The 24,234-nt window shown below is 52.0% G+C and overlaps 3 protein-coding genes and 5 non-coding genes across 15 annotated transcripts; all 8 read right to left on the bottom strand.

Moving 5' to 3' along the window:
* Positions 1-5,792: 5,792 nt before the first annotated feature.
* Positions 5,793-8,444, bottom strand: Rps11 (ribosomal protein S11). Its single transcript, XM_005336675.4, has 5 exons — positions 8,287-8,444; positions 7,471-7,602; positions 7,223-7,298; positions 6,817-6,946; positions 5,793-5,970 (listed from the first exon to the last, which is right to left on the bottom strand). Exons 1-5 carry the CDS (start codon positions 8,299-8,301, stop codon positions 5,847-5,849), a joined length of 477 nt encoding a protein of 158 aa, XP_005336732.1. The 5' UTR covers positions 8,302-8,444; the 3' UTR covers positions 5,793-5,846.
* LOC120888190 (small nucleolar RNA SNORD35) lies at positions 7,060-7,146 on the bottom strand. The gene has a single exon (XR_005731691.1). It is a non-coding gene; the product is annotated as a small nucleolar RNA SNORD35 (small nucleolar RNA).
* Positions 8,445-9,423: 979 nt separating the features above from the next.
* Positions 9,424-13,564, bottom strand: Rpl13a (ribosomal protein L13a). 2 transcript variants are annotated; one of them, XM_078031651.1, is made up of 8 exons: positions 13,440-13,564; positions 11,674-11,746; positions 11,345-11,410; positions 11,123-11,224; positions 10,843-10,928; positions 10,609-10,668; positions 10,133-10,255; positions 9,424-9,989 (listed from the first exon to the last, which is right to left on the bottom strand). In XM_078031651.1, the coding sequence occupies exons 1-8, from the start codon at positions 13,452-13,454 to the stop codon at positions 9,903-9,905; spliced, it is 612 nt and encodes a 203-aa protein (XP_077887777.1). In that variant the 5' UTR covers positions 13,455-13,564; the 3' UTR covers positions 9,424-9,902. The 2 variants fall into 2 exon arrangements, with proteins under 2 accessions (XP_077887777.1, XP_005336734.1); XM_005336677.5 differs by lacking the exon at positions 13,440-13,564 and adding an exon at positions 13,207-13,390.
* On the bottom strand, positions 10,448-10,539 carry LOC120888191 (small nucleolar RNA SNORD35). Its single transcript, XR_005731692.1, has one exon. It is a non-coding gene; the product is annotated as a small nucleolar RNA SNORD35 (small nucleolar RNA).
* On the bottom strand, positions 10,734-10,803 carry LOC120888189 (small nucleolar RNA SNORD34). Its single transcript, XR_005731690.1, has one exon. It is a non-coding gene; the product is annotated as a small nucleolar RNA SNORD34 (small nucleolar RNA).
* LOC120888186 (small nucleolar RNA Z195/SNORD33/SNORD32 family) lies at positions 11,002-11,086 on the bottom strand. Its single transcript, XR_005731687.1, has one exon. It is a non-coding gene; the product is annotated as a small nucleolar RNA Z195/SNORD33/SNORD32 family (small nucleolar RNA).
* On the bottom strand, positions 11,549-11,632 carry LOC120888188 (small nucleolar RNA Z195/SNORD33/SNORD32 family). Its single transcript, XR_005731689.1, has one exon. It is a non-coding gene; the product is annotated as a small nucleolar RNA Z195/SNORD33/SNORD32 family (small nucleolar RNA).
* Positions 13,565-14,481: 917 nt separating the features above from the next.
* On the bottom strand, positions 14,482-22,540 carry Flt3lg (fms related receptor tyrosine kinase 3 ligand). 7 transcript variants are annotated; one of them, XM_005336678.5, is made up of 9 exons: positions 22,407-22,539; positions 22,022-22,088; positions 21,496-21,606; positions 21,256-21,309; positions 20,515-20,658; positions 20,000-20,138; positions 17,373-17,545; positions 17,208-17,276; positions 14,482-14,669 (listed from the first exon to the last, which is right to left on the bottom strand). In XM_005336678.5, exons 2-8 carry the CDS (start codon positions 22,052-22,054, stop codon positions 17,229-17,231), a joined length of 702 nt encoding a protein of 233 aa, XP_005336735.1. In that variant the 5' UTR covers positions 22,055-22,088; positions 22,407-22,539; the 3' UTR covers positions 14,482-14,669; positions 17,208-17,228. The 7 variants fall into 7 exon arrangements, with proteins under 7 accessions (XP_005336735.1, XP_040135165.2, XP_040135162.2 ...); XM_078031648.1 differs by lacking the exon at positions 14,482-14,669 and adding an exon at positions 15,244-15,415; XM_078031649.1 differs by lacking the exon at positions 14,482-14,669 and adding an exon at positions 15,928-16,170.
* Between the last annotated feature and the right edge of the window lie 1,694 nt (positions 22,541-24,234).

The raw sequence follows: 24,234 nt of genomic DNA on the forward strand, positions 1-24,234 counted from the left end.
CTAGCTACATTGCTATTCCCTCAGTCCCTATAAGGGATGTGAGATCCTGCTAAAAAGGGCCTGGTGTCCTACCGTATGCCTCTGGTGTCCCTTTAGGTAACTGAATCTTCCTTTTATACTTCCAGAGCCCTGTCAGAACACCCGAAGCAGCTTGGCAAAATGGTGCACACCAATAATCCCAGCCACTCTGCAGGCAGAGGCAGGAAGATTCCAAATTCAAGGCCAGCCTGAGCAATTAGTGGGATCCTGTCTCAAAAAATAAAATAAAATGAAATAAAATATCAAAAGGGCTGGGGATATAGCCCAATGGTAGAGCGCCACTGGGTTCAATCCCCCTCCCCCGCCATGACAACCAGCCCTGGGCTCCCCCCAGGTTCCTCCTGTGATCCGGAGACACTGTCCGGGGCTTCCCAGTGGTTGCAGATCATCTTACTCCTCTGTCCTTGACGTCCTGGTTTACCCATGTTTGTATACAGCTCCAGGTGTTCTGGGTCCTGATAATGTCCCATCAGCTGTCTCTTCAATACCCCTGGGAATCTACTCTAATGGCCATTGTGTCCTGTCAGTGCTCTGGAGCTGGGTGTGAGGGGACACCTGTATTCTCACTAGTTGGAAGACTGACGCAGGAGGATCACTTGAGGCCAGTGATATCTAGGCAACATAGTGAGACCCCATCTCAGAGAGAGGGAGAGAGGGAGAGGGAGAGGGAGGGAGGACCTTAGCATGGCCACACATGCAAAGTCCCTTTCACCATGTACAATCATGTAACCATGGGTTTTGGGGGATTAGGGCAGGGATGACTTTGGAGCCATTATCCAGCCCACCCCAGTCATCTAGGATGCCCTCCTTGCCCCTGCTGTAATGTCCCCATTCTGATCTGCTGTCCTTTCTGCTGGCCTGCTGGCAAAACCGGATGTTCTTCTGCTCCTTATAATGGCCTGTAGCTAAACTCTCCCAGGGTCTCCCCTAATATTCCACGTAAGGTCCTTCCCTCCTGCCTGCCACAACAGAGAAAGGCCTGCAACCTCCTTGATGCACACTGGGTCCCCTTCCTAGGGGCATGTCCCGGGCTGTAGTAGAACACCCTTAGACAGTCACAGGGACTCTCCAGGATCCTGCTGGGATCCTGTCCCCAGGGACCCACTCTAATATAGTGGAAAGTCCTTATGGTAGCATCATCTACACAATTTGCAGAGCATAGAGCAAAATGAAAATGTGGGGCCCTTCGTTTTGAATTCAAGGAGGTTCTACCTGGGCATTGCACCAAGCATGGATCTCTTTGGGTGGACCCCAGCAACTGCGTGGTGAGCCGTCCCTGGAGCCAGCCCACCCACAGGGTGTATGTTCTATGAACAGTTCCAGGCAGCTCTGAGCTGTTACCAAGAGCCATGGGAACATCTCTCTTCCTCTGCACCTGCACAGTAGTGCCCCCCACTGGCCCCACGAGGCCATTACACCGGAGCTCTAAACCAAATCTGACCCTTCCGGGTTTCCTCTCTGAGCCTTGTTTTTTCCTCTGAAAAATGGGGAAAATAATTATGCCTGTCTTATTTGAGAGGCTTTAGGGAGTCAAAGTCTGAACCTGGGGAACATAGTAGGGCATCAGTGGTAACTGATGGCCAGGCTGCTATCAAGATCCCCAGGGGTACTGCTAGATTGGGGACCAAGCCCTGGATTCGTCTTGCTCCCTCTTGAATCCATCCCTTGGAGCCTGAATAATAAATATTCGTAGAATGAATCAAGGCAGTAATGAATGATTCTGGCTTGGTTTGATATGCCCCTAAAATTTCTCTAGAATGCCTTTGCTTTCCTGCTAGATCGTGATAGCAGAATCTATATAACCCACAAATGATCTGTGGATCTCATTTATGTCATAGAGCCAGGACCTACTCCAGGACTTTGCCGCACGTGGCTCAGAGCAAGGCCAAAACAGTCACAAGGCTGCTCAAACACACACGGACGCACCTGTGATCCCAGGGGCTGGGGAGGCTGAGGCAGGAGGATCACAAGTTCAAGACCAGCATTAGTAACTCAGTGAAGGCTGGGAATGTAGCTCACACTCACAGAACCCACCCTAGTTTGATCTCCCTGTCCTCTACTCAGAGATCTCAGTAAAATGATCTCAGGTCCCGACTACACAAATTATTTACTACTTTTACCTGTAGATTCAACTATCCTTGAATCAAAAGTATATTTTTTTTGGGGAAAAAAAAAACTACATCTGTATTGAACCTGTACAGATTCTAACAGATTCTTTTCTTCCCTCCTTCCCACCCTCTCCTCCTTCCTTCCTCCCTCTCTTCCTTCCTCCTCAGTCCCCTGCACATGCTGGACAAGCACTCTACCTCTGAGCTACATCCTCAGCCATATAGACTTTCTTCTCATTATTCTCTAAATGACACAGTGTAACAACTGCTTGTATAACATTTGCATTGTATTGGGTATTATAAGACATCTAGAGATGGTTTCAAGTACATAGGAGAATGTGCAAAAAGTTCTATGTAAAGAATATGCCCTTTTCTTTATTTATTTTATTTTGAGACAGTCTTGTTAAGTTACCCAGGCTGGCCTTGAACTTACCATCCTCCTGCCACAGCCTCCAGAATAGCTGGGATGACAGGCATGTGCCACTGTACCTGTCTATGCTGTTTCATATAAGGGACTTGATGGGCCAATTATAACATAACCTGGGTATTGCCACCATGTAATATCCACAGGGCCTGCTGTAAGCTTCTGAGGTCCTGCTGTAGTAACATACTATCCCAGTGGCCTCTGGGCTGAATCCAGAGCTTCACACAGTATGAAACAGCAAGAACTGCCCTGTTTCCAGTAGTGCTCCTGAAGCCTGCTGCCATTGCAAACCCAGGACCCTGCTTCAAAACCCTGCCTGGAATCTGGGCATGATGGCAAAAGTCTGGAATTCCAGCGACTTGGGAGGTTAAAGTAGGAAGATCATAAATTCAAGGCCAGCATTGGCAATTTAGCTAGACCCTGTCTCAAAATAAAAAAGGGCTGGGACCTAGCTCAGTGGTAAAGTGCACCTGGGTTCAATCCCCAATATAAACCAAAACCTGTCTGGAGGTAATCTCTCTGCAAAATGGCAGTGCAACTGGGATCTCCTGTAACCAGCGTATGAGAGAATATTGCATCATCCTGTGACATACCACCAGGTCTTGCTCTAATAGTCCCAGGATTCTACAACTAGGGCTACCTGCCAGACTCTTGTCATTCTGCTTGCTCAAAAGGACCTGGTCTTTCTGGGTGCAGTGGTGCACACCCGTAATCCCAGCGGCTTGGGAGGCTGAGGCAGAAAGATCTCAAGTTCAAAGACAGCCTCAGCAACTTAGCGAGGCCCTAAGCAACTTATGGAGACCCTGTCTCAAAAATAAAACAAAAAGAATTGGGGTTGTGGCTTAGTGGTTAAATACCCCTGGGTTCAATCCCTGGTACCAAAAAAAGGACATGGGTTTGCTGTTGCATGGAGCCTTTCTCTGACAATAGGCTCAGGACTCTGGCATAATTATTGCCCTGAGTGTCACTAGAACTGGTTCTAGTCTGTGATCACATGAAAGCATGTAGCATCTCTCCATGGGGTGGGGAGGCAAGAACCCACTTTACAGATTGGGAAACTAAGGCTCCATGACTGGGGCAGGTCACTTGTTCAAGGTCACACCACTAGTGAGCTCAAGACCCAGCAGGCCTGAATTTTGGGGGCTCCTTCTCATGTTCAGCACTTTTGGTTTCCATCATCCTGAAGCCTAGGGGTCAAGTGCACCCAGTGAGCATGAGAACTGGACTGAACTCCATCCATCCATTCTGTGACAACACTTTTGGAGCACCTCTGATGGGGATGCAGACTCCTGCCCACCTGGAGCTCACATCCAGCAGGCAACAAGACAGCTCACTACAGGGAAATATGCAATATCAGGATTTGTATGATAAAATTAGTGAGAATGAGGCTTCACTTGTCTACACAGGACAATAAGGCAGGGCAGGGTGACCCCAGGGCTAGAGGTTCGTCCAAATAGAATTCGATTGGTGGAAATTAAAGTTGAAGCCAGAGGCAGAGAGGGAGCCTCTGCGAAGGTGGCTGGGAACAGCAGAGGAAGGGTTGATGCAGGGGCTCAGGTCACAGTGGGAGAGCAGAGGGAGGGGATGTGCTCAGGCTGTGACAAGGACCTGGGCCTGTGTCACATGATTCTGAGTAAGGCCAGTCCTTGGGTGAAAGAACTGTGGAGGGGTCCCCAGGGTCTTTATCCTTGATCTTCGCAACCCACCAGTCCCAGCAGACACAGCAGGTCTGGCTCCAGCCTGCAGTCCAGGTAACCTGATGTGATGGGGTGCCAAGGAGACGCCCCAACGACTGCTGGGAGGAAACAGAGGAGCAGGCTGTTGTTGTAAACACAGCCGCCCCACCCGGAACGGAAGCACCTGTGGCCGGAGGGGGCCGCACCTCTGAGAGGCCTCAGATTCCTCTGGGTCTCTGTCCCCACCCCTGCCCCCCTCTGGCTGCCTCGGGCCAGGCCGTCTTCTCCTTCTGGGTCTGAGGACCCCTGTGTAGGTCTGTGCCCCTGTCTCTCCTGCTGGGTCTCTCCCCACCTAGCACAGCAGGGCAGGCTCTGCAGCTCGGGCGGTGCCCCCCTGACCTGTCCCTACCCCTTCCTGCCCTCTGATGGGAGCCCACTTCCTCTGGCAGGAACCCCCGCCCTCCCCGGCTTGGGTAAAAGGCAGAAGCTGGGCCCATTGGGTGCGGCGTCCTTGGAGGCAGCAGCAACTCCTTTCCTCAAGGCCCTGTCTCCCAACCCTTGTACCAGTGCTGTGCCTTAGACCCTGGTACAGGTCTGGGGGTCAGGGACCTGTGGACCCCGGCACCAGCAGGCACAGTGGATGAAGGCAGGGGGCAACTCAACATCTCCCTCCGGCTGTGGCAGGTCTCTTCCTGGCCCCATCTTTGCTTTCTGCGCTGTCCTTTAGTATTTCTAAGCAGCTTTTACAGACCTGCTGCCTGTGCACCTGTGGGATGCTCAAAGTCCGTCTCTCCAGCTGCTTCTGTAGTCCCCTTCTGCCCTTGCAGCCTGTCCCACTGAGCCTCTGCAGCAGAGATCAAGGACGCCCTTCTCAAAGGTGGCTGTGTGGCCTTGTCTTTCCCCATTACCATTCTCCGCAATCTCTACGCCTCTCCTGACTCTGAAGCTCTTCCCAGTTGGTCTCTTTACTAGGCTTCCAGAGCCCCATTCCTGCACCTGAACCCTAGCATTGTAAAGCTGGGCTCCAGGTCAGCCCTACTTGGCCACCATCAGACCATGTAACCTGAAGCCTACTCACTGGGACTCCAAGCACAGGACTCACCCTCTCCCAGGTTTGTTTCCTCATCTCTAAGTGGGCCTGGTGTTCACCTGGGCTTGTGTGGTTGGGGGGAGGGCTCACAGGGCCCCTTGTTGGCTGTCAGGAAGACTGGAGGCCCAAGTGGAAGGCCAGACCCTCACAGTTCAGTGGGCCCACTAAGCCTCCACAACAGAGGGCGGCTGCTTCCCCTTTGCCTCCTCACCAAGGCCAATGAGTCCAGGCCAGATTCCCCACCCTCCCTTACTTCCTCTCCAGAGACTGGGGGATGGGAAATCGGGTACCTAACACCAAGAGGTGACAGGGACCCAAACAGGAAGGGCAGCATCTCAATTTAGGTGGCACTGTCCACATCCAGAGATAAGGGCAGCAGACAAGAGGTGTGCCCATCCTCAGCCCCAAAGGCAATCCTTCCCTCTGCTGAGGGCACAGAAATCCCAAGCCTGGACTGTGAATTACAAAATAAGTTTATTTTGCTTTGGAGGGTGGGCAGGCATCCAGTCTTAGAACTTCTGGAACTGCTTCTTGGTGCCAGCTGCCTTGGTGACCTTGAGTACATTGAAGCGCACCGTCTTGCTCAGAGGCCTGCACTCGCCAACTGTGACAATGTCACCAATCTGGACGTCCCTGTGGGAACAGGCAGGAGCATGTCCTCAGAAGAGATTACCTCAGCAGACCTCTAAAAGCAACCCTCTGTCCCCATCACCAGGTTGAAGGTGTTCCATGCTGGTTAATGTAACCCCATTCCAGCTCCGGCTGCCATTCACCCCCCCCCACACCCAGGACAGCCTGGCCTCGCTTGGTCTTGTGGGGCAGCATGCCTGTGGTCTCCATCAACTGAAATCTCCACTTCACAAAGAACAAAGGGAGGCTCCCAGGATCGGCCAGTGGCATCCCCCAGTGAATGGAGGATCCTATGGGCACCTGAGCCAAGTCCAACACTGTCAGAATCAGTGGCGACCAGCCCTCCTGCCGAGTAACCCCTGCTTTGTTTCCAAGTCATTCTTCCAGAAGACCCTCCCTTATGAGCTACTATCCCACTGCCCATCATCTCTCTCTCCACTGGTCTGGTGTCCTTCCTGCTCTAAGGTGCTCTCTGGGGGAGGACCTTACCCTTGTTGATCTCTGAACACTAAGTCTCTAACACGGGTAACACATATATAAAATATGTTCTGTGAAAAAGTACTTCAAGCCAGGTAAGGTGGCGTACACCTGTAATCCCAGGGGCTCTGGAGGCTGAGGCAGAAGAATTTTGAATTCAAAGGCAGCCTTGGCAAAAGCGAGGCGCTAAGCAACTCAGTGAGACCCTGTCTCTAAATAAAATACAAAATAGGGCTGGGGATATGCTCAGTGGTGAGATGCCCCTGAGTTCAATCCCTGGTACCAACCCACGAAAAAAGGAAAGAAAAAGCACTTCATTCTAACATAACTGTAACCCTGGCTAGCTGCTCCCTAAGGGACCACCATGCTCACCTGAAGCAGGGGGACAGGTGCACAGACATATTCTTGTGGCGCTTCTCAAAGCGATTGTATTTGCGAATGTAGTGGAGATAGTCCCGGCGGATCACAATGGTCCTTTGCATCTTCATCTTGGTCACCACACCTGGGCAGAGGAAACAGATAAATCATAGATCAGTCAGGCCTCATAGGAAAGGGAATCAAGGGTTGCCCAGGGCATGCTGGGAATCAGAAATTGCTGAATAGGGTGGGTCCCCGCTTCTGGCATCAGCTTTGCCAAGTGGCTTTTCAGCAGTACCCGTGGTGGGTATCTGAAGACCATCGTGAAAACAGACATCATCTGCCAGTGCCCTGAAACCAGGAATCTAGGCCCCAAGCCCCTTCATTCCAATAGTTCAGACCCCCAGAATTCTCCACTCACCAGACAGGATCCGCCCTCGGATGGAAACGTTACCAGTGAAAGGGCACTTCTTGTCAATGTAGGTGCCCTCAATGGCCTGAAGAGATAAGGAAAAGAAAGGAGTGAGCTTTGGACAAAAGAGGACTGAGCATGTGACCTCAGGGACCCAAACTACAATTCCCAGCAGCCCAGAGGATAGCCACTGAGATGTAGGCAGGAACGTGGGCAGGGGCAAGGGAGTCTCTTTTTCTTCTGGGAGTTCCCCCCACCTCTTTTGGTGTCTTGAAGCCCAGACCAATATTTTTGTAGTATCGAGGGAGTTTCTCCTTCCCCGTTTCTCCCAGCAGGACCCTCTTCTTGTTTTGAAAGATGGTCGGCTGCTTTTGGTAGGCACGCTCTGTCTACAGGGATAAAAAGGAAGCTGGTGACTTTGCAAGCTTGGAGCAGATGGATTTCTGGCCTGAAGACCTTCCCCCAAACATCCAGATCCATCCTCTACAGTATTTACTCCCCACAGGCCAGCCCCAGAGGACCAGTGTCCCTGAGATATCCTCTAGAACACAGCCAACCACCATGTACCTACAATTCAAAGACGTCTCGAAGCCCAAGGTAAGTTCAGCTTGCCTGCTCTAGAACACCTCCCACTGCTAGCTGAATTTAATCTCCAGGAACATACCTCTAACACCCTGGGCACCTTTCAGCAATAATTATTTTTAAAGACACAAATCCATTCACGCTGCATTCACTCCTTATTTAATCGAAGAGGGTTCAAATTTAGCTACCAAACGACGGCTCCCCGAACTCGCCCTTAGGACTCAGGCCGCAAACATCATTTCTTAACCCTTGGGCTTTTGGATAATGGCTCCTAAAACGCTTGAATCTGTATTAATGTCAAGAGCCAGCAAGATTTAGGAAGCTGATATCTAAGCTTAAAGCAAACGTATATGGCCCACCTTAATTCATCCCTAGGAAATCGGGGACGCCCTGAATAACCCCAAACGGGGGCGCAAGGTCCTGGCCTCCCAGACCCGCCCCTTTGGCTGAGAGCGAGCCCCGCAGACTCGGCGCCAGCACAGAGAACACACCTGAATGTCCGCCATCTTCCCGGCTGCCTGAAAAAAAAGAGAGCGACGGAAGCGTCCGGGTTTCCTTATTGATTGCGCAGGGGCTGTAGAGGAAGTGACGAAAGGGGCAGGGTCACATGGCTTTGGGCGGTGCCTCGAGAGCGACTCTGATTGACAGGCGGTTTTAACCAAGCATGTGCATCGGAAACTGCAAGTGCGCGGCCATGATGGTGAAAGACTCAGGGGCGGGAAGTGTGCATACTATCTCGCGAGAGTTTCAGGCTCTCATTGCTCCGGGAGCGTTAGTTCAGATTGGCTTGTTTGTGTTATCGCGAGAGTCGTGGGGAAGCCGTCATTTCCCTGAGGTGTAGGTTCACGTGGGATTTGGGGACCGCGTGGCTGGGTTCGGTTAGGCTTCAAACCAGAGTTGATGTGACCATCTTTATGGGACAGGCGCCCTGCCGTTCCTAGAAGCATTGCGGCGGTACCATCTTTGCGAGGGGCGGAAGCTGCCGGATCTTTTAGAAGTTGAATGAAAAAGTTACCCGGCAGTGGCGGGTTTCACTTCCAGATGGTGATTTGGAGCCATTCTTTTGCTTTTTCCGTGTAAGATGGCGCTAATAGAACTTACCGCGATTGTGGAACTATTGCATACCTGCGCTTCTAACTCGGTGGGCACTAGCATTTGAAATGTGACTTTTGCGACCGAGAACCCGAATATTTGAGTTGTATTTCATTAGGCTGTCCGGTGGCAAAGCGCTCACCCGGCATGGTAGGGTCCTGGGTTCAATTCCCCACATCACACACAGTTGTGGGTGCTGGTGACTGTTGAGATGGGTAAAGGGCTACCCAGGCAGGCCCTTTGCCCTCAGGGGTTCACACTGGCAGAGCCAGCACATGTATTTTAGGTGAGGCCTAACGTACTTATTTAATAACCAATTCACTTGCTGTGGTGCTTTGACCCCTGGAGTCAGGCAGTAGGGGGCATTGTGGCAATCACATACTTTGCAGTTGAACTGGAAAGGGACAGCTTCAGGTTATTAGGACACTGCAGGCTGTCCCAGGAGGAAACTTGGTCTTTGTGTAAAGTGTGGCCTGCGTGAAGCCTGTTTTTGCTGAGGGCCCACCTCCATAGTGGACATATGCAAAGACGCCATGTTTCTTCAAAAATAATTTATTTGCTTTCGATCACAAAACAGAGTTAAGGAAAGGGGTAGTGCATTTTCCAGTCTTTGCACCTCTAAAACTTGGCCCACTTCAGCAGGTACTCTCCCATTCTGTCAGCTACAGAGTATAGGATGGCCACATGGTTAAGACAGATGGGTGCCCCTATAGCCAAGGAGACCCCCGCTTAGTGTTCCAGCTCATTTTTTTTAAAATACTGCAAGTAACTGGTAGTTCTATCATTTTTTAAAAATTCATGAATTAGCAGGTCATAAATTCTGACCATACAACTCTTAAGAAACCTTCTGAAACAGAAGCAGAGACCAAGGCTAAGGCCCTTCTCTGTGTCAGCTTTCCAGGTCCCAAGCTGCCTGTGAACCCAGAGAGCTGTACTGGGTCCCCCATATCCCAGGGTGGCGATGGAGGAAGGGCAGGCCAGGCCACACATGAGGCATAAACAGTCTTTATTGGGCTCAGACTAGGAGTCCATTGATCCTGAGGACCTCTGTGAACTTGTTAATTTTCTTCTCCACATTCTTTTCTGCCTGTTTTCGTAGCCTCTGTGGGGTTAAAAACACACAATGGCTTTAGGAGCTGGTTCTCCACCTCAGGCTGGGATGAAGGCAGATCTTCTAGGGTAAGACTTTGCCAGCCTGGCCCACCCACAAGCACAGTCCCCTCCAGGGTAACTCCCTGCCCTCACCATAAGCTGTTTTTTCTTCCGGTAATGGATCTTGGCTTTCTCCTTTCTCTTCTCCTCCAAGGTGGCTGTCACTGCCTGGTACTTCCAGCCGACCTCATGAGCCAGGCGCCCCAGGTAGGCAAACTAGAGGGGCAGAGAAAGTTTTTAAGGACATGGAGACATGGGAGTCCTCTTAACCTAAAGAGCCTGGACTGAGGCCATGGTGGTCACAAGGGGAGTAACTGTCCTAGAGGATCATGGGAAGGGAATAATAATTCAGTCCCCAGCAAGCCCACATGTGAAGGCGACACACACATCCTGTGTAAAGGCTCCCTGCTCCTGGCATCAGCTAAGCCTTTAGCGTTCTCGGCACTGCACACACACACAGTGGCATCCGCAGACCATCGTGAGAAAAAACATCATTTGCCAGTCTTGAACCTCAGGTTCACCCCAGCAGACCATAAAACCAAGTTAGAGCTGTTCAACCTGGAACTCACCTTTCTTGTTGGCTTCAGTCGCACAACCTTCAGGGCAGCAGGAACCACCATCCGCTTTTTCTGTTGGAGGAGAGGGGCTTAAAGACCTAGTGCAGAGACACTAGGCAAAGGAGGCTGGCTGCATTAGGCGTCTCAGCCAGTTATGTTTTCATGAGGCTCAAACAATGTAGGTAATTGCGTAACATCATGGACGCTGGATGCACGACACTGTGCTGGGGGCTTGGTGTGGCTCACCTTGTCGTAGGGTGGTGGAATCCCATCAAACACCTTGAGGCGGTCCAGGGCAGCCTGGCCTCGTTTGGTCTTGTGGGGCAGCATGCCTATGGCAGAAGGATGCCAGACCTCAGTGGAGCTTAGAGGATGTTCACCCTTCCCCACCAGGGCAGGCATGGGGCGGCCTCAGATGGTAGTGCATGTGGAGTCATCTCATGGTTGGGGAACTCGAACACGAGTGGGAGACGTCCTCATCACTGGCTGCCTGCTGTCACCACCCACAGCCCCGCGCCCAGCTCACCTCGTACAGTCCTCCAGAAGATGCGACTGGGGGCCCGGAAGTGGTACGGGCCTCGGGATGGGTTGGTATTCATCCTCTTGCGGAGGAAGGCCAGGTACTTCACTGAGGGAAGGGGAGAATATGAGGCTTGCCTTGTCTATGACAAGACCTAACAGTTCCCAACCAAACCCTAATGTTCTAGCAAAAAACCTTAACCCCTCTATGATCACAGGTTTAACTTACACTTGTTTCTGTAGAAATTTCCAGAAATGTTGATGCCCTCACAGCGCACAACCACCACCTTGCGGCCTAAAGAGAAGGTGAGGCATTCAAGAAAGGGAAGGATTATGAAGGGCAGAATACAGGGAGAGGGATCCTCCCTTGCACACAATTGGCAGAGCTGGGTTCATACTAAAATCTGAGCCGGGGAGGGAAGAGTTTGGCTGGCAAGTCTCAGAGCGGTGCATGGGGTTGATCTCACAGTCGTGAGACTCAAACGAAAGATGGTGATTGTTGCTCATCACTGACCTGCAAGTGGAACTAAAGGCAGGGAGGACTCTGAGCAGACTTACCCAGCAGTACCTGTTTGGCCACAATGGCCGCCAGGCGGCCCAGGAGATGGCCTCGACCATCCAGCACTAGGACCTGTGGAGACAAGGAAGGGATGAGGAAACTGACAGCTTTACTCTCCCACCTCAAGAAACCACTCTTTTTCAGTTCACCTTGCCCCAGGGGGCCTCTTCCAGCTCAGACCCAAGACTTGGGTTAATAGACCAAAGGGAAGCAAAATGTTGATCCAGCATCACCAGGCAGGACAAGACACCAAGGAACTCCCAACTCCCTTCTCCCTTCCTAAGACTGCATTTTGGATTGACCCAAACCTGGCAACTCCTGTCCTTGGCTCATACAGATACAAAATTTGTTGTCACCTTTGTCAAACTGCAGGCTTCTAATAACCCTACTCTCCTTAAGATGTAAAATGCAATTTTTACCATGGACTTTTTTTAAGTCTGAGACAATTTCTCATTATGTTGCCCAGGCTGACTTCAAAACCCTGGGTTCAAGCAGTCCTCCTGAGTAGCTGGGTACTACAGGCACGCTACCCTTGATCTTAGCAAGTATTGTCAAAAGCCCTTGCTGGATCTGCATCCCTGGGTCCTCAGCTTCCTCATCCAGAATAGAAGCCATCAACATTAATAAAGCACACCATAATGCACTAATGTGACAGTATAAAATAATGGTTGTTATACATACTTGTGTAGTTATTGGAAAGCAGTGCAGGTGGCATCAAATCTAAACCTAAGCTAGACTTCCCTACAATGTGATCTTGGCCCAAAATCTACAACTCACCTGAAAAATGAGGATAGCATCTGCCTCAAGACTATTGCCAATAAACGGGAAAAACCAGTGCACACTGCTCTTCACAGATACACATAGGCTTGATGACTCTTACCACTTGCCTAGTTCTACCTACCTGGGAATGAGCCCAAACACCACAGACTTCCAGGGCCATCCTCTTGGCCCTGCACATGCCAGGCTAGTGCTCCACCGCTGAGCCACAACCTCAGCGCCCCCATCCTCTAATTATGCCTCACACATGCTAGGCAAGCGCTCTGCCATTAGACTACAGCCTCAGCCCCAAGGACCACCCTCTTGGGTACACGTTCAACACAAGACACAGAGCTAAGTTTCTACGGTGTTCCCTGAGGGCCTGGGGGTGATTTGGGGGACGATAGTTTGTCCTATAGCTGTGGAACTGTTAACAGCCCTCTACTTCCAGCAACCCCAAAACAAGGGGGAAAATAAAGCAATTCCTGAACACTGGGAAGGCGAGTTTTCTTAACCTACTGCATAAGGGAATTTCGCATTGAAATGCCACAAGCTGTAGGAAACCTTGATCCCGAATCAGGCTGAAGCAGTTAGGCCTTGGGCACAACGGCAGTGGCCTCCATTTTGGCCCAGCCTCAGGTTCCCATCGCCCGACATCAGTCAGACCGCCGCGTGTTCCCCATGGCCGGGGTCTGAACAAAGACCTGACGCCAAGGGCTCCCACCCGCTACCCAAGATTAAGACAAGGAAGGCGTAACCGTAAAACAAACTCTCACCATCACCCTTCGCCTTGAGAAGGAATAAACTGCCGCCTTTTAGCCACTCCTCGACCTTAAAACAGCCGCGGTTTCTCCTACATCCCTACGGATTACCCACTAAAACCAGCTCCTTTTTGTTAACTGCTGATCTGAAGCTTCACAACGTATGTAGAAGGCAATACTGGACCCAACTCTGTTCCCGACTGGATCCCACGCGACCCCACACCACCCCAGCCGCGCAGACACCGAACCTGCCCCTCCGCCATCTTCGGCAGCCGCCTGGGAAAGAAGGAAGTGTTGGCGCAGGGTTTCTTATCCCTTGCCGCAAGGGCGGAGGCAGCAACGCTACACTGGCGGAGCGGAGAAGTTTCTGTCTTCTCATTGGCTAAAGTGCTGTACGCGTGCGCAAAGATGCACTAGGGGGAAGGCGGGCGGTCTTCTGACTGACCAATCCGGTCGGACCTCGGGCGGCCATGCCTGTGAGGGGCTAGAGATCACGTGGGTCGTGAGGCGGTTCTGTCGGGTGGGGCTGTCGAGGCTCGGCAGCCATCTTTTTGAGGGGCTGCTGATCTACTCCAGTCGACTTGTCGCCGTTACTCCATCAGGCGACTGAGGGTTGCAGGGTACGTGATGGCCTGCAGGGGGCAAGCAGATCCGCCTGGGCAGCCCTTAGGCGCTCAGTCTAGGTTAGGGGATGTGGATTTGATGCCTGGTAGGCCTCGTGGTGAGCAGGACGAACTGCTGCACTTATCTGGCCCGGCATCCGCCTTGGTGAAACAGGTGGAGGTGGATGATGAAGAAATGACTTCCAGATGCCGGGGCTGCACCAATCTGCTGCGGATCCCAAAGCAGCTTTCCAGACTCTTGGCCTTTGCTTCTGCCATCTCTCTTGCTTGGGATGCCCTCCCTGCTCTTCCGCCCACGCTCACTGCAGAATCTGTCTTGTCATGATCCTAGTGCCTTTGGGCTCATGAGTCCTTTCCTCCAGAGAGCCTCCCCATCTATCCCAGCCTGGGCCAGATGCCTCCTGGGGGATCCCACACTGTCTGTGCTCCCTTTATTCAAGTGTGTGTCATCTTGCCCCGGCTCTGGGGTGCCCTGGGACTCCTCCAAAGACCCGGCGCGCCAGAGCCCTGGGCTGGTTTTGCCTCACATCTGGGTCTTAGAATTGCCTAGCACAGGCTCTGGGCCCCAAGAGGCTTGAACAGAAACATTGCATTAACTAAACAAGACTCAAGCCCTATGCCGTCCCATTCATAACCCGTCCCAACCACAGACAAGTCCAACCAGAACTGGTAGAAAATAATGATTTATATACAAGTTCATGGGGACAAGGGCTTTATACAGAGGGCTGAGTTCTGGCGTACCCTCCATCCTGAGGGGCAATGGTGCCTAGGAAGGGACCAGTCTGTAGCCGCCTTCCTCTGTGTACTGGGCGTGTGTCCTCTGATAGGTGACTCCTCTTGCTGGGCCTCAGTGTCCTGTGTAAAATGGGATGATAAATATGTCGTCGTCTTGGGTTATTTGAGGATCCATTGACAGAGGAGAGGGAAAGAAAATACTTAGCTCCAGGCAGCACACAGACTGCCCCAAACAACTCTGTTCCCAGTGAGCAGCAGGCATCTGTCTAAGGACATCACTGTCAAAGAAAAACTCTTGTGCAATGGTGGAAATGGTCTCCATCCCTGCTCTCCAGCTGGTTAGCCACCAGCCACGTGTGACTACTGAGCACTTCAAATGTGACTATGGGGCAACTCAGGCATTTTTTTTTTAAATTTCATCCAATTTTTATTAAATTTAAGAAATTAATAATAGTTATTGAGAGAGTAAGAAAACAAGTGCAAAGTGCAAAGCTCTGCAAGTGCAAAGCTCCTGAATGTTAAATGCAGATCAAGCGGTTCTGATAAAAATGTGTCACTTTGTAGCTCAGTGGTGGACCCTTGACTTGGGTGTGCAGGCCCTGGGTTCCAGCCCTGCATACATTCTTTTGTGCATACATAAAAGAAAAATGTCATCTGACTTTAGACATGATATATACACACTGATTCTGAAATATGCAAAAAGAGAGTAAAGTATTTAATTGACTATAGTTTGGATACAACAGGTAAAGTAAAACATAGGGGCTGGGGATGTGGCTCAAGCGATAGTGCACTCGCCTGGCATGCGGGCGGCCTGGGTTCGATCCTCAGCACCACATACAAAACAAAGATATTGTGTCCGCTGATAACTAAAAAATAAATATTAAAAAAAATTCTCTCTCCCCCTCTCTCACTCTCTCTTTAAAAAAAAGAAAGTAAAACATAATATTTAAAGTATTTCAAGGGCTGGGGTTGTGGCTTAGTGGTAGAGTGCTCACCTAGTGCAGGTGAGGCACTGGGTTCGAGCCTCAGCACCACAAAAATAAGTAAAAATAAAAGCATTGTGTCCACCTACAACTAAAAAAATATATTTAAAAAAAAGTATTTCAAGTTACCTTTTTTTTTTTTGTATGTGTGTGTGTGTTTGTGATACTGAGGATTCAACCCAGGGGTGTGCTACCTCTGAGTTAGATCCCCAGCCCTTTTATTTTATTTTAAAAATATTTTTAGTTGTAGATGGATATAATACCTTTATTTTATTTATTTTTTTATGCAGTGCTGATGATCAAACCCAGTGCCTCATACATGCTAGGCAAGTGCTGTATCACTGAGCCACAACCCCATCCCCTTTTATTTTATTTTTGAGACAGGATCTTGCTAATTGGTTGAGGTTGGTCTCAAATGTTCAATCCTCCTTCAGCCTCCTGAATTGTTGGGATTACAGGTGTGTGCCTCTGTGCTGTCTAAAGTTACCTGCTGCTTTTCCCTTTTTCCCTTTTATTTATTTTTTTTTGACGTGAGGACTAGGGAATTGAAAATCACATGTGGCTTCATTGTATTTCCACTTGGCAGTGTTTCTCTGAGGGCCTTTCCTTGTGTCACTTCACTTAGCCTTGTGACAGTCCTATGATGGAAAGCACTATTTTTAGAGACTCTTGTAAGGAAAGGGAACCTAGGTAGACAAGTGAAGGGTTTGTGTTAGGTTAGGGCAGGCTGAGGGCTGGGGTGAAGCTCCAAGGTGCAGTATTTGTCCAGCATGCTCAAGGTGCTGGGGGTGGGGGGTGGGGGCAGGCAGCCTGGGATCAAATCCTGGTTGTCACTCACAAGCTGTGTGACTTCTGGAAAATTAACTTGCCTTTCTATGCCTTGGTTTCAGCCTGTATGAAGTGGGGCTCATAATAGCACTTCTCAATGAAGTGAGTTCATCTGTAGAGAGGTCCAGCCCCAGGCCTGTGCCTGAGTGATTACTGAGTACTATTTCCCCTAGGTCCCTCTAGGCCTCCCTCCTGCTACCCCTGCCTCCTCTCCCCACACCTGTTTCCAGATTCCCTCCTCCCTCCTGGGTTTCCCTTGGTTCCCTGCTGCCCTGGGGCTAGTTGAACTTCCTGAAACACCTGAAGGACTGAGCAAAGGCAGTCCCCCGACCTACAGGGCCACGCCATTCCTGCCCCAGAAGGACACTCGGTCCTGGCATGCGAACTCCAGCACCCAGTATCTCCCAGGGTCCTCATTCCCTCAGGTCCCCCCTGAATCACTGTCTCCTCCTGATCTTGCTTCCCCCTCGGTTCCCCACTGGCTACCCTGTCACTGGGCCAGACCTGAGGGCATCTGTGTCAGCTCCTCCGCCAAGCTGCTCAGTCCAGTCTTGTGCTTCTCGACCCCCTCCCCTGATTCTCTGCCCCCCACTCTCCCTCCATCGTTCTGCCCTGAACCCAGGCCTTGGCCTCTCTCTGTGGACCCTTGCTGGCCTCCTCCTTGGCCTCCTGTCTCTTCTTCTACAGGTCCTCCTGGGCCCCTAGGAGTCTTTCAGCACCTAGCACCGGCCCTGCCACTCTTCCGCCCACAACCCTCCTGTGGCTCCCAGGACACCCCCACCCCTTCAGCCTAAGTCCAGAGTCCCTGGCCTGGCCTCCCGGCCCCACAGCATGAAGAAGAACTCACCAAGACGAGGCCCCAGCCGGGTCAGCACTCCACAAGCAGCACACCCTGGGGACTGGAGGCAGGGGGCACCTGTGGGCCCCACAGGGTCAGCCTCGGGTGGGCAGGCAGAGCCTCCAGCCCCCCTTCCCTTCCCATCTCTCTGCGCCCCCCTCATCTGTTCCTCACCTGAGGGGCAGGGCGGCCATTCACCCTTCTCCAGCGTAGGCACAGGAGAGCGGCCAGTGGTGGGAGGGCCGCGGGCAGCAGCAGCAGCAGGAACAGCAGGTGGGACTGAGGGGCTGGCAGTGCTGTTGCCCCCAGGGCCCGGGGACTCCTTGGGGGCGGCAGGGTGGAGGAGTCTGAGGAGAGGGGGGACCCGTTGAAGGAGGAGAAGGGTTGTCAGGGAAAGCAGGAGTCCTGCTGGGGCCAGCTGTGGGACCTCAGTGGGCCCCAGCCTCATCCCCAGAGAAATGAGGATGGATAATCCTTGCACTTACCTCACAAGGCCGACACAAAGTCATGAGGGTGTATACACAGCGTGCTTAGGTGAGAACCTGGCTCTTAGGTTATATTTTATTTCATACTTAAACTCAGTTTCCAGTGGTTATGTGCCTGTCATGTCCCAGTCCTGAGACCCCACCCCCATCCCCTGCCCCCAGGGAGCAGGACCCTTATTTGGGTGATTTACCACCGGAACCTATGATTTAAGTATGTGAATGAATGGACATTTAGAGAATAAAACAGTAACAGAGCTGGGCACAGTGGCATAGGCCTGTAATCCTAGAGATTTAGGAGGCTGGGGCATGAGGACACAAGTTGGAGGCCAGCTTCAGCAACTCAGGGGGACCTTGTCTCAAAAAATAAAAAGGCTGGAGTGTAACTCAGTGGTAGAGCGCTTGCCCAGTATGCACAAAGTGCTGGGTTCAACCCCCCATACTGCAGGTAAATAAATAAAGACACCCAGTGACATACAATATATGAACCTATGGTGTCCCTGGGGCTCTGCAAATCTGGCCCTTTTTTCCTCTCTGTACCTTCAGCTTCCCTCCTACCCACTCAGCTTCAGTCTCACAGGCCTCCCTGATGTCCCCTAAACACAGGCACATTTCTGCCCCAGGGTCTTTGGCACTGGCTATTCCTTTGTTCCCAACTTCCAGTAATTTCCAACCACCACCCAGCTCAGGATTCTATCATCTTGTTTTAATTTGATGACAGTGAGCTACTTTCTTGTTTATTTGTGTGTTGGGTGTTTATCAACTGTTTCCCGGATTAGTGTGTCAACCCTGAGCTGCAGTTACTTGAGTTACTTGGGTTGTTTTTGGCAATAGTGTAGATGAAGCCCAGGGCCATGCACATGCCAGCAAGCGCTGTGCCACCGCCCTACAGCCTGGCCTGATTTATTTATTTATTTATGTATTCAGATAGAGTTGTACTGATTTACCCAGGCTGGCCTTGACCTGCGATCCTCCTGCCTTAGCTTCTGGAGAAGCTGGGATTGCAGCACCTGAATCACTAAATAATTTTTTTTAAACACTGAATAGAGTTTGGGGGGATATTGCATTAAATAAAAATATTAAATTATTGATATCTTAATAGAATCCTACATTGGGGATGTGGCTCAGTGGTAGAGCACTTCCCTAGCATGTGTGAGGCACTGGGTTTGCTCCTCAGCACCATATAAAAATAAATAAGTAAAATTAAGGTATGTGTCCATCTACAATGAAAAATATTTAAAATATATATACATGTATATGTGTCAGAGAGCATAACGACCATGAAGAAGCCAGCCATCTACCAGCCAAAAGAGTCCTGGAGCAGATTGACTCTCACAGGCCCTGGTGACAGCGGATCTTGGACTTTGGCTTCCAGCACTGGGACATCTGTGGTTTAAGTCACTCTGTGGGGCTTTGTCACGGCAGCGCTCACAAACTCATATACACACTCAAGTGTGTATAAATAAGTGGTAAAATCCGAATAAACTCTGTGGATTGGACCAATGTCAATTTCCTGGTTTTAATTTTGTTCTATTAGTTAATTAACAAGCAAATGTAAACTGGAGAGGCTGGGCATGGAGGGCAGGGGATCGCCTTAATGTCTTTGCAGTTTTTCTATGATTATTCCCAAAGGCAAAAAAGCTTAAAAATAAAACAACTCGGGGGCTGTGTTTGTAGCTCAGCGGTAGAGCGCTTGCCTAGCATATGTGAGGCGCTGGGTTCCATCCTCAGCACTACATAAAAATAATAAATACATAAATAAAATAAATAAAGATTTTTAAAAATAAATAAAACAACTATTAACTTGCTAAGAAATAAGAAACATTGAGTTGGACATGATGGTGCGTGCCTGTAATCCTAGCAGTTTGGGAGGTTGTGGCAGGAGGATCACGAGTTCCAAGCCAGCCTCAGCAATGTTGAGGCACTAAGCAACTCAGTGAGACCCTGTCTCTAAATAAAACACAAAATAGGGCTGGGGGTGTGGCTCAGTGGTCGAGTGCCCCTGAGTTCAATCCCCAGTACCAAAAAAAAAAAAAAAAAAATTAAAATCCTGAGGAAAAAATGAATCCATCTTTTTTTCCCCCCACATGGCAGCCAGGAATTTAAAACTTAAATAAGTGACTGCCTGTGTCTGTGGTCAGGGTTTCTTAGACACACAGGCAGGGACTACAGCTTCCTTCTCAAAGATGGGTCAACTGAAGCAGAAAGGGGAATGAACTTGCTCCAGGTCATAGCAGTGGGGAGCAAGGGCCCTCTGGGACACCCTGAGCAGGAGGGACAGGAGGGTACCAGTGGGCTTCAGGGACTGGGAGCCGTTACCGGGCTGGCACTGCAGCTCCAGGCACCGAGAGAAATTCCGGCGGGTGATCCAGGGCTTCAGAGCCACCAGCTGCTCGAGGGTGTCCTGCAGGAGGTGGGAGATGTTGGTCTGGACGAAGCGAAGGCAGCTGGGGAGGGGCTGGGAGCAGGGGAGGGAGATGTCACGGCCACATGGCCCCAGCATCTCCAGCCAGCCAGCCCAGGGCTTTCCCTGCCGGCAACATCCAGCCATGAACCCAACGAGGCCTGAATCTCAGAGTTGAGACCCCCAGACTCCCTGGTGGCAAGGGGACATGACCCCTTAGCTGCCCCTCTCATCGGGGCCTAAGAAACCTGGGCCCAATTGTGGAGCCCTTCACCATCTTCTGGTACCCAGCAGCAGTGTCCCTGGGGACCTCAGGGACATTCTCCCTTGGGGCTCTGCTGCCAAAAGAACTCCCACTGAGGCTCCGGAGCTTCACTTGCCGTGCCTGGGAGGCACCCTCCCCTCATTCATCCCCGAGCTCAGGGCTGACCTGGAAGGCACATAAGGTGACAAAATGTATTTCAGTGTTGACGTCCTCCAGGAGGATTTTCATCTGAGACCCGGCCACAGTTTTGAGTTGCTCCATCCAGCGCTGAGCCAGTACCAACTGCCACAGCGCCTTGCAGAGTTCTTCCTGGGGAGGGACAGGCCATACCCTCAATCTGAGGGAGGAGGCTGGGCCTGGACCACTGGGTCTGAAGGAGGAGGGTTGGTCCTGGTTCCCTGGGTCTGAGGGGGGAGGCTGGGGCTGGACCCCTGAGTCTGAGGGAGGGGGCTGGGCCTGGACCACTGGGTCTGAAGGAGGAGGGTTGGTCCTGGTTCCCTGGGTCTGAGGTAGGAGGCTGGGGCTGGACCCCTGAGTCTGAGGGAGGAGGCTGGGCCTGGACCTCTGGGTCTGAAGGAGGAGGCTAGGCCTGGACCCCTGAGTCTGAGGGAGGAGGCTGGGCCTGGACCCCTGGGTCTGAGGGAGGAGGCTGGGCCTGGACCCCTGAGTCTGAGGGAGGAGGCTGGGCCTGGACCCCTGAGACTGAGGGAGGAGGCTGGGCCTGGACTCCTGAGTCTGAGGGAGGAGGCTGGAACTAGACCCTGGGTCTGAGGGAGGAGGCTGGGCCTGGACCCCTGGGTCTGAGGGAGAGGGAGGCTCTTGGCTCACTAGTCTGGCCCCTGAAGGGTGGAGAATCTTGCATCTGGTCCCCACCTCTGTCCCAGGCCCATCCCACCTATGACTCACGTCCTGCAGGTTGGAGGCCACAGTGACTGGGTAATCGTGAAGCAGGTAGTCAGACTGCAGGAGAAAAGAGGGTTAGGCCTGGCTGAGAGCCGGAGAAACAGAACTATGGAGACTCAGAGATGGAAGGCAGAGACCTGGGGCAAGGGGCAGAGACCAAGGGAGAGAGATGACAGATACCCAGTCTCAGAACTTTGAGCTCAAGCAGGGACCCAGGGGAGGGGACCAGCCAGGAAGGCTCACCAGCTTGCGGATGGTGGCTGCAAAAGTGGATGTGATGGGGCTGTGCTTGAAGGAGCAGTCGGGGGTCCCCCGGAGGCCAGGGCTCAGCAGCAGCAGCAGCAGCAGTGAGGACTATGGGGGGCCAAGGGCCAGTCAGCGCCGCTCCACCTCCCCCACCCTCTCTTGTCTGTCCCCTTCTCAGGTCTCATCCAGATCTTCCCGTCCCCTCTCTCCCCTGCATCTTGTCTGAAGTGTCCCCATCTCTCCCCAACATGGCCTACTCCTGTCTCTTGTCCAAAACCGAAACCGGCCACTTTCATCCATCCTGTCTCATCTCTCTCCATCTCCACCTCCCTCCACATCTCTCCCCTCCCTACCTCTTTCCCCGCCTCTGTCCATCTCCCCACCTCTGCCCATGGCCTCACACCTCTGCCCATCTCCCCACCTCTGCCACCTACTACACCTGTCCACCTCCCCCAACTCCTCCCCACCTCCCCTTCAGCTCGCCCATCTTGACCTGGTGCCCCCTCCTCCCAGGTATACGCACAATTGGGCTCCAGGCTGGCGCCAGCACTATCATCTCTGCCGAGAGCCCCTCATGCCTGTGGCCGGGTCTTGGAAGGGACAGAAGAGCTGGTCTCGGACACGCACCCCGCAGCCCCTTTCTCGCCCGCCCCTTCGCCTCCCCGCCCCTCCCTCCTGTCCTTGATGTGGCTAAGTTTCCGCCTCCTACTCCCCCAGGCTTCCTGCGTGAGCCCCAGTTACACTGAAAACTCATCTCCCCTTCCAAGAACCCCGACGTCCGGTCCCCGAAACCCTCCTCAGGTCAGGGACCCGGGAACGGGGTTCCCCATGCCATGCTCCCTCAGCCGCAGGAACGGGGACCCCAGCCCCGCCCCTCGGGGACCTGGAGTCCCATTCTCCTCACGCACTAGGCTTGCCCCAGCTGGGTGTGGAAGGGCTAAGCTGGTTGACAGCCAGAGACCGAAAGTGAAAGGAAATTTTGGGGGGAGACCGCGAGCAGGGGTGGAATCGGGTCGAGGCAGATGGCGCCCCCTGGTGGTGACAGGTGGCGCCTTCGCCTAGACGGCGTGCACAGCGCCGAGCCCAAGGCACACCAAGCCAGGCGCAGGCCACCCTGAAACCTCCTTCCTCACCCAAAAATCTTCTTCAACGCCCCAAGGTAGACGGCAGTTCCATCCCTCCAGGTTCTCAGGCCCAAAGCCTTGGAGTCCACTTTTTTGGACGCCTCTGCGCCTTTCACTGCATAATGGCAGGCCCATCAACAAATGGATTGGCTACACCTTCAAAATGTCGCCGGAATTCTACCAATTCTCACCACTGCGACTGCCATTATCTGGGTCCTGCTACCACCTCCGGCCTGGGACACCACTCACTAGGCTCCCTGTTTCCGCCCCAGAGACTCTAGTGGCTCTCCAAGCAGTCAAAAGAAGTCCATGCAGACCTGTCAGCTCCCTGTAGCTCCCCTCATTCAGAACAATGGTCCACCTGGAACCGCAGGATCTGGTCCCCTCTCCCCTCTGACCTCACCTCCTGTCCCTCTCCGACACCAGCCCTCCTTGCTGTGTGCCAGGTGGGCAGACTCCTGCCTTAGGCCTTTGCACTGGCTGTTTTGGCCTCGCCCCAGACACCTATGTGGCGCACCCCCATCTCAGTCAGGTGTTTGCTTAACTCACAGGCAGGGGCTTGCCGACACCCTTTAAACATCGCACTTCTCCACACACCCCTTTTTTAAACCGCCCCGCCCCCCAGCATTCCTACTCACCCCTACTTCATACTTGTCACCTTCTACCGCACCATGTGGCTTTCTGATCTTCATGGTTGCTTTTTTTCCAGGGGACATGGGCTCCAGGAGGTCCTCAGTAGGATATCTGTTTTACCCCTTCTGAGTTTCTAGAACTGTTTGGCCCTAGCAGCTGCTCCACAGATATTGGCTGAATGATGGCACCAACGGATCCTGACCTCTTCCCTTCTTCACCATTGCTGAATTATAGAGACTGTGTCTGGCTCTTGCGCCTGGTTCCTGGGAGATAAAACCTTGGAATTTCCCAGGTATTAGGAGTGTCATTGTTACTCATGGTTGCCACCTTGACTCGCCTGAGTTTATACTGAGGGAGCCTGGTCATACTAGAAAGACCAATTATGTGATTAGAGAGCTGAGGATTTGAGCTAGACTTGCGAAACTCTGGGAAGTGTTGGGGACCTGTCTACCAGAGGAAGCCTGGGTAACAATTTTGGATTTTGGGGGGCTGGGGTTGTGGCTCAGTGGTAGAGTGCTTGCCCACCATGCATGAGGCACTAGGTTCGATCCCCAGCACCACATAAATGTAAAATAAAGATATTGTGCCCATCTAAAACTAAAAAATAAATATTAAAAAAAAATTTTGAGGCTCTTGTTATTGGTGAGCACAGTACACCAGGAAGGTGATTGATATTTGCTCTGATTCCCTGGGGGATGAGGGTTTGGTACAGCCAGCCCTCAGCACTCATGATTTTTTTTTTTTTTGGTACTCAGAGGCATTCAACCACTGAGCCACATCCCCAGCCCTATTTTGTATTTCATTTAAAGACAGGGTCTCATTGAGTTGCTTAGCGCCTCACTGTTGCTGAGGCTGGCTTTGAACTCTTGATCCTCCTGCCCCAGCCTCCAAGCCTCTGGGATTACAGGGGTGCACCACTGCGCCCAGTCTGGTCTGTATTCTTTCTAATGACACTGTGATTGTGAGTATAGCACTTTCC

This window comes from Ictidomys tridecemlineatus, chromosome 15 (genome assembly GCF_052094955.1).
Source record: "Ictidomys tridecemlineatus isolate mIctTri1 chromosome 15, mIctTri1.hap1, whole genome shotgun sequence".
In the NCBI taxonomy this organism is placed as follows: Eukaryota; Metazoa; Chordata; class Mammalia; order Rodentia; family Sciuridae; genus Ictidomys; species Ictidomys tridecemlineatus.

Coding starts and splice junctions, on each gene's coding strand:
- Rps11 (XM_005336675.4), bottom strand. Junction 7,299..7,470: donor GCTTCAAGACACCAAAAGAG/GTGGGGGGAACT, acceptor TTATCTCTTCAG/GCCATTGAGGGCACCTACAT. Junction 5,971..6,816: donor CACCTGTCCCCCTGCTTCAG/GTGAGCATGGTG, acceptor CTGTTCCCACAG/GGACGTCCAGATTGGTGACA.
- Rpl13a (XM_078031651.1), bottom strand. Junction 11,411..11,673: donor GGCCAAACAGGTACTGCTGG/GTAAGTCTGCTC, acceptor CCTTCTCTTTAG/GCCGCAAGGTGGTGGTTGTG. Junction 10,929..11,122: donor CTTCTGGAGGACTGTACGAG/GTGAGCTGGGCG, acceptor CTTCTGCCATAG/GCATGCTGCCCCACAAGACC.
- Flt3lg (XM_040279228.2), bottom strand. CDS start 22,054: ATGATAGTGCTGGCGCCAGCCTGGAGCCCAATT. Junction 21,607..22,021: donor CGCCAGCCTGGAGCCCAATT/GTGCGTATACCT, acceptor GGCCCCCCATAG/TCCTCACTGCTGCTGCTGCT. Junction 20,659..21,255: donor TGGCCTCCAACCTGCAGGAC/GTGAGTCATAGG, acceptor GTCCCTCCCCAG/GAAGAACTCTGCAAGGCGCT.